The 8302-nt window shown below is 49.3% G+C and overlaps 1 protein-coding gene across 1 annotated transcript in view; it reads right to left on the bottom strand.

Annotated features, from left to right (window-relative positions):
* PRKAG2 (protein kinase AMP-activated non-catalytic subunit gamma 2) overlaps nucleotides 1-6895 on the bottom strand; it is a 354869-nt gene extending 347974 nt beyond the window's left edge. Inside the window, exon 1 of the mRNA XM_075587891.1 lies at nucleotides 6663-6895. Coding sequence (XP_075444006.1) covers nucleotides 6663-6755 — 93 coding nt within the window. The 5' untranslated portion in view covers nucleotides 6756-6895. The remainder of the gene's footprint in view (nucleotides 1-6662) is intronic.
* Between the last annotated feature and the right edge of the window lie 1407 nt (nucleotides 6896-8302).

Raw genomic sequence — 8302 nt, 5'->3', positions numbered from 1 at the left:
ACACACACACACACTGACTGACACACACACACTTACTGACGCGCGCGCGCGCACACCCCCACACCCACACACAAACACACTGACTGAATGACTGACTGACTGCCGCACGCACACACTGAATGACTGAGGCACACACACACGCACACACGGACTGTGTGTGTGTGTGCGTCAGTCAGTCTGTGTGTTTGTGTTTCTGCGTCAGACTCACTGACGCGCGCGCACACACACTCCCTGACTGACGCACGCACACACCCTGACTGACGCACGCACACACCCTGAGTGACGCACGCACACACCCTGAGTGACGCACGCACACACCCTGAGTGACGCACGCACAGACCCTGACTGACGTACGCACACACCCTGAGTGACGCACGCACACACACCCTGACTGGCGCACGCACACAAACCCTGACTGGCGCACGCACACAAACCCTGACTGGCGCACGCACACAAACCCTGACAGCCGCACGTACACACACTGACAGCCGCACGCACACACACCCTGACTGACGCACGCACACACCCTGACTGACGCACGCACACACACTGACGCACGCACACACTGACTGACTGACGCACGCACACACACACACACACACACACACTGACACACACACACACACACACTGACACTGACACACACACACACACACACACACACACTGACACACACACACTGACTGACACACACTGACTGACACACACACACACTGACTGACACACACACACTTACTGACGCGCGCGCGCGCACACCCCCACACCCACACACAAACACACTGACTGAATGACTGACTGACTGCCGCACGCACACACTGAATGACTGAGGCACACACACACGCACACACGGACTGTGTGTGTGTGTGCGTCAGTCAGTCTGTGTGTTTGTGTTTCTGCGTCAGACTCACTGACGCGCGCGCACACACACTGACTGACTGACGCACACACAATGACTGACGCACACACACTGCATGAAGCTGTAAAGGAGGGAGGGGGGGAACTAGATTGATGTGAATGGGGGACAAACAGAGAGAGGGGGAGGGGTGAGGAGAGAGAGAGGAGCGGGAATATTACATCCCGGGCAACGCCGGGTCTCTCAGCTAGTATAAAATAAACGTAAAGAGAGGGTGCATACCATTCAATGATGGATACAAAAAAAGGAACAACAGGACAGTCACTCTTATACTCCCAGAAAGTGAATATATATATCATTTACGTGAATCACTATCCGTATTTGAAGTGTGTGTGTATATAAATATATATATACATACAAATGAGCATACAGTAATATTTCCATTTGCTATTTGCCTTGCTATGGAGGGTTTTTGTCACTTTTTTACTCACATAACTTCACATATACATACATATATAATATATAATATATAATATATATATATATATATATATATGCAGTGGAAGTGTATTGTGTGTATTTACCTACACACTCACTCCACATTTCAGTAACATACATATACATCTAAATAATATTCACATATACACGTTTGCTATAAATGGAATTATTACAATTTTACATTATATACACTTGCAATGAATGGAATAAACACTGTAATAAGTTTGAAATCGCCTATCCGAGCTGCTATGCATGGCTGATCCCTTTTCTCCAGCTTCCTTGAATGTGCTATGAGGAAGATCATGTGACCAGATGCTAGTGCACGTTTACAGAGAGGGAGGGCAGTGCTGACAAAGGGGTGTGCCTGGGTTTGTGACAGGACATGAAGGGGCAGTGCCTAAGCAAATGGTTGTTAAAATAGAATACAAGAAAATTGGTCTTTCAAAGTTGTTTTTTTAAAAACAGAAAATGCTAAAAGTATTATTTCTTACTACAGAACTGATTTATTAAAAAAAACACACATGCAGGATATAGACTGAACTGCAGCTTTATGGCCTCGGACATGGTCAAAAAGAGCGTGCTGAGCCGCGCTGAGTGGAAACATTATCCCTATCAGTGCGGCTTTAGACGGTGCTTCTGCAGGCGTGCGGAGGCGTGTGGAAATGCAGGAGACAGGCATGTTTAAATTTTGCCGCTCATGCAAGCGCAGGGCCGGTCACGTGACTGGCAGAAGCCAATGGCAGTCCATGACGTCGGTGACGTGGCACCCTAGCCCCGCCTCCCGGCCCGCCTCCATGCCCGCCTCCCACCCTGCACACAAGCGCGCTCGCTGACGCTCATGCAGGCACAAGAAAAATCTCCTGCGTGAGCAGGTGAGCATGAGCGTCAGCGCTGCCCAGCGCCGCTCCCTGCACCATGTCCCAGGCTTTAGGGTTGTAACTTAAAAAGCAGCGGTACTCCTTACCCCTTAGTACCATTGCCCTTACATGATTGGTCACAGCAAATCCAAGCCCATTAAAAGCTTACAATCTAAATATCTGTCACTACGGTCCTTTTAGACCAGGAGTGGCCAACTCCAGTCCTAAAGGGCCAGAAGTTGTGCCTGACTCTGGCGTCACTCCGCTGCAGGCAAAACATGCACTATTTCCCAGCACTATTTCCCAGCACTATCTCCCAGCACTATTTCCCAGCACTATTTCCCAGCACTATCTCCCAGCACTATCTCCCAGCACTATCTCCCAGCACTATCTCCCAGCACTATCTCCCAGCACTATCTCCCAGCACTATCTCCCAGCACTATTTCCCAGCACTATTTCCCAGCACTATTTCCCTCCTCTCTCCTCCCCAGCAAAATCTCTGTTTCGGGATCTGGGATGGGAGTAGACATTATTTGAAGATAACATAGCGTTATCCTGAAATAACAATATCCTACATTTGTGTTTTTATTTTAAATAAATCAGTTCTGTAGTATTAGATAATACTACCTTTTTTATTTAAAAAACAAAAAAATCAACTCTTAATGCCATTTTTAATGAGTTAATATGCCGAGCATTTTTTTTTTTGCTTTCTATAGCAGGTTTTAGCCCAGCTCCCCAGCAGTGCAAGATCTGTTTGTGGTAATTTGTTGCCAATATTCCCAGCAGTTTGAGCTGCAAACTGTAACAATAGATAATGTTATCTTTGTAATGTACAGTAAGAATACATTGTAGCTGCTGAGTTACACTGACTGAAGGATTGATTTGAAACGGAAAAGTAGCCATTTAGTGAACCCTGGGAAGCAGGATCTGTGCGGATTGATCACGGGAGAACCATTCGATCGGCAGGTTAGGTAATTAGCTTTCAATAAAGGTAATCAGAGGCTGCACATATCAAAACAAAACAAAAAAAAGATTTTTGAATTTGTTTTATTTTAAGCTGCTTGGACTGCCTTTTAACCCTACGCTAATGACCTGAAGTCTGGTATTTTTTTGCATATTATTATCTTACTGAATACGGCACTGGCTTCAGAGGAAATGGCGCCCGTACCCGTTTTAGATAACGTCACGTTATTTGCTCTGATTAAACGGTGCTTAGTGAGCCTGGGCCCTATCACAGGGGGCACAGGGCAAACATGTCACGTGGTGACTTGCTGCCATTATGTCTGGAACCAGGATCTCTTAGTTACGACCCGGGGCTCCTCCATCACGCCTCCTGGGTTACTCGTGACAACGATGACAATTGTGACATACAGTTGTAGCCAATGTTATTGCACTCGTTCCCGCGGGTAAAACAGCACTGTACCATTGCCCCATCTTACAGGCGGCTGTTTCAACACAATGGCCGCTGCTGTGTTGCGTATGTCCCGCTGCACGAGAGTTATAACATTGCCTACATCCATCGGTTGCCACCACTCCGGGTTTGACCCGGAGACTACGGGTTTTGGGTACTTGCCTCTGGGCTACGGGTTTAGCCTATTAATCTCTGGGTGGCGGCCGGGTGCGGCGGCGTCTCCAGCATTTTCCTGCGTCTCCCCCTACAACTCCAGTGAACATGGCTGTGTGGCGTCAAATGACGCCGCGTTGCCACGACAACGGGACGCTACGTGACATCACGACGCTACCTCACCCTGCCATGGCAACTTGACGGAGCGTCACGTCGTGACATAGCATCCCGTTGTCACGGCAACGCGGCATCATTTGACGACGCCCAGCCATGTTCCTAGGAGTTGCAGGGGGAGATGCAGGAGGATGCCGGGAGAGGCTGCTGCATCATCATCGCCGCCGCCGCAGGTAAGAGAATTCTGGTTTACATTTCTCTCCGGGGTTGGCCTTCAGTAGAATGTGGCAGCCCTGGCTACATCTGTGTTTCATGTGTACCGGCGCCTCTGCCACGGTGCTGATCCACGCATTTCCCACATGTAACCAACATACAGCCCAGGCCGTTTGCAGCATGACTAAGGAGGGACAGCATTTGTTTCCATGGCATTAACCTCGGTGGTGCTGGAGGAGCCAGAGACGCACGGGGATCCCCTCTCTTTTTTTGGGGTGGGGCACTCAGAGAATCGTAGGAGCCCCTTCTACCAATGAAGGGGTTAAGTGGTGGAGGAGGCGGCGGCGGCTACCTCCCCCGCCTTCCTTTTCCCATCTGGTAAGCAATGCGCAGGTGCAGAAGGCACTCGTTCCCCTGTACCAGTCTCTCCCCTGTGCACCGCCACACTACCACCTCCTGCTTACAGCTCACTGCACAAACAAACCCTCTCCTCGTGCTCCGAGCCTGTACCAGGGATCACGATAAAGAGGCAATCCTACTCCCACTTCACCGTGCAGAGGACTTGTTCTGCATGTGCCTTTATTTTCCTGCTTGTCATCCTGCTCACACCCGCTGCCCTGGAAATGAAGGCAGCACTTTTGTACAAATACTGGCCAAAAAAAAGAAAGAATGGTGAAAATCCTACGCATGATCACTGTCATAAACGTGCCACGTCCGAGCGTCTACAACTACAGAATCCCGGCAGCATCTTTTCCTTACTTAAGAGTAGCCCTAAATAGTGCCTAATAAGACCAGCTTTATGCCACATCAGGGGTGGGCAACTCCAGTCCTCAAAGGGCCACCAACAGGTCAGGTTTTCAGGATATCCCTGCTTCAGCACAGGTGGCTCAAACAGTGGCTGAGTCAACAACTGAGCCCTGTGTGCTGAAGCCGGGATATCCTGAAAACCTGACCTGTTGGTGGCCCTTGAGGACGAGATGGCCACTCCCGTGCTAAATACTCGGTGGCATCTGCCATTATTCAATTCACAATTACACCGCTGGGCCTAGTGCAGGTGTTATTTGCTGCACATGGGTTAATATAAAGACGTCACGGGTAACAGCCTAAATAATTAAACAACCATTACAATGACAAATATTGATAATGCTTTCTCTACATTGCAACTACATCGTATAAAGTGAAGCGGGACAACCAAATACCCTCCTCTCTCAGAACATGAGTCCGATGCAGACTGCATCCCCAGCCCCTGCCTTTTAATGAATGCCAGTGTTCCCTGCCCAGCTCTGTAATGATGGTTATTAGTGATGCCCACTGCTCCTCCCCTGCCATTTGGAAAAGGTTTGAGCCAATTGGAAGCGTACACTCATTCTGCATTCTCAGGTTAACTTCAGAGCAATTCACGTGCAAAAAAAGTTGAAGGTTCATGGTTGTTTTTGGGGCTGCGTGGATCCTTCCTGAATAGCTTGCAGGTTAACACCACACGTTAAAGGTCCTTCTGGCAGCAAAAAGGTTAATACAGCAAAATAAAACTGTCCTTACTCATAAGGCTCCAATGTGCGCTGTCTATATATCGCATGATTTTATTCTACGGTTCTTTTTCAGTGTTGCTGCCACTATTACTATAGGAACATTTAAGAGATTAAATAATAACCCCCCCCCCCCCCCCAATGTATTATTTCCTGGAGAAAGCCCATAGACTGGCTGTTGTTTTCAATGACAAGGTAGAATATATGGGAATTTAGACAGCTACTGGAGATGAAGTGGATGCTGACATTTTCCATGCAGTGAAAAGGGAGGTCATTAAAAAAAGCTGCTTACAGTAACAGGCGGCCCCTCAAATCATTTGGATGCAAAACGGAGCTAAAAATGTACACTGCTTATTTAGAAATGACCTTCAAAGTCTATTAAGGCAGTGGGTGCTATTCTAGCCATTGGAGGATGTCAGGGCAAAGAGCACAAGAACAGGCCCTACTGTATATATGTGTTATTACATGTAAACATATGTAAAGAACGATCATGTGTTCTAACTAAAAACTATACATACCAACATCCATACATGCTGCACTGAAAAATAACAGGCACCATGAATCCATCTCCTGTAAATATTTACCCCCTAATGGTAAGTGCCAGGCACACACAGACATAAAGCAACAGTGTTGACACAGAACAAGACTGAGGTCACCTCGCATCAGAGGCCAATGTATTGACCACACAGCTGCCCCTTCCCTGCCTGCCAATGAGAAAGTATCAGGTACATAGCACCCTCAACTCCACTAGTGAGGAAAGCCCAGCATGTGAAGCTTGCACCAGATGTGCACATGGTCTAACAGCAGCACTGTGTGCAACAGCTGCACAGACACACAAACACAGACAGATACACACACACACACACACACACACACACACACACACACACACACACACACACACACACACACACACACACACACACACACACACACACACACACACACACACACACACACACACACACACACACACACACACACACACACACACAGAGATAACCATACACAGACAGACATTTCTCTAGGATACTTACAGGTATCTGGACTCTCAGCATTCTCCTCTTCTGGCTCGTGTTCTTCTTGGAAGCTTCTTTTCTCTTCTTGGTGTCCATGGCTGTGCTTCCCATGCTGTGAACTCAATTTCCCCCACAGAACCCCCCTTTCAAACTTCCACCCTCCCCTTCAACACCAGGGTCCCTGCGCCCGATGAGAGAACAGGTGGGCACTGCCCAGCGATGAGCAGGGTGCAGCAGCGCGACCAAGGCGACACACTGAGGCCCCCCACCCACCCACGTCCCCCAGGTGAATCAATTGAACATCAGCTGGCAGGAACGTCCCATGCCTTTCTTGCAGAAGACTGGATACATCGTTGCCGTCAACACCCCATTGCTGAGCAGCAGACTAGCCCTCCTCCTGCTGCTGCTGCTGCTGCCTCGGCTTGTGCAAGGTCCTTCTCAGTGTATATAAGCAGCCCTGGGGATCAGCATGCAGCGTGTTAATCAGCTCAGGACTGTCACTTGTAGTCTGTACAAATCAGCAGCACACACACAGCAGCGGGTCCGTCCCTCTCCCCGATGGGTGGGTGGTGCCACACGTTTTCCCCCCTACATCTGAAAAGCCCAAAACACAGGCAGATCAGCCAGGAGGCTGCAACAGGAAGTGTGCTGTACATGCAAGTTACTGGGCTCCCCTCCCTGTGCAAGCTGCTGCCATGGGATCCATGCAGGGCTGCAGCCTGCTGTGTGACATGCTTATGGTGCATATACATTCATGTGCACAGCCAGCACAGGACACCCCCCCTCACCCCCCCCCCCAGCAGCTGTCTTGGTGCCACTTAGATTGTAAGCTCTTCGGAAGCAGGGACACCTCCTATTGTTTTATGTCTGAAGCACTTATTCCAGGGGTGGGCCACTCCAGCCGTCAACAGCCGCCAACAGGTCAGGTTTTCAGGATATCCCTGCTTCAGCACAGGCGGCTCAGTTGAAGACTGCACCACCTGTGCTAAAGCAGGGATATCCTTAAAACCAGACCTGTTGGTGGCCCTTGCGGACTGGAGTTGCCCACTCTTGTGTATTATCATTATGTGTTATATTTATTACTGCTGTAAAGCGCTAGGTACCTGGATGGTGCTATATTAATAAAGATATACACACATCCTCTTTTAACCAGGGTTGCCTCCTTGTACTCAAGGCCATCACGGAGACAAAATGTTAAAATATTGCGCTTACCTTCGTCGGCGGCGTCTCCCTGGCATCCTCTGGCATTGTTCCAACCCCCTCCCGGCATCTCTCGCTGCCACTCACCAACATGGCCCCTAAGTGACGTCACGGCGTCACGCGGCGTAAAAATCGCCATGACAACTGAATGTGCCACATGATGCTCCGTAGCGTACCCGTTGCCATGGCAACGTGGTGCCATTTGACACCACGCGGCCATATTGAAAGGAATTACTAGCAGGGTAAGATGCCGGGAGGACTCCGAGGCTGCTGAGAGACGCCACCGCCGAACGCCACCTCCCGGAGGTTTACTAGGTGAACCCGGAGCCCGGAGATAGGTAATCAAAACCCGTAGTCGCCAGGTTAAACCCGGAATGGTGGCAACCCTGCTTTTAACCCATTCACTGCCCTGGTGTGCCTGCTACACATTGCATGGCAGAAACCTCTGGTATTCAAGA

This window comes from Ascaphus truei, chromosome 2 (assembly GCF_040206685.1).
Source record: "Ascaphus truei isolate aAscTru1 chromosome 2, aAscTru1.hap1, whole genome shotgun sequence".
Lineage (NCBI taxonomy): Eukaryota > Metazoa > Chordata > Amphibia > Anura > Ascaphidae > Ascaphus > Ascaphus truei.
The sequence above is the reverse complement of the archived record's forward strand: the minus strand, read 5'-3'. Positions and strand labels throughout refer to the sequence as shown.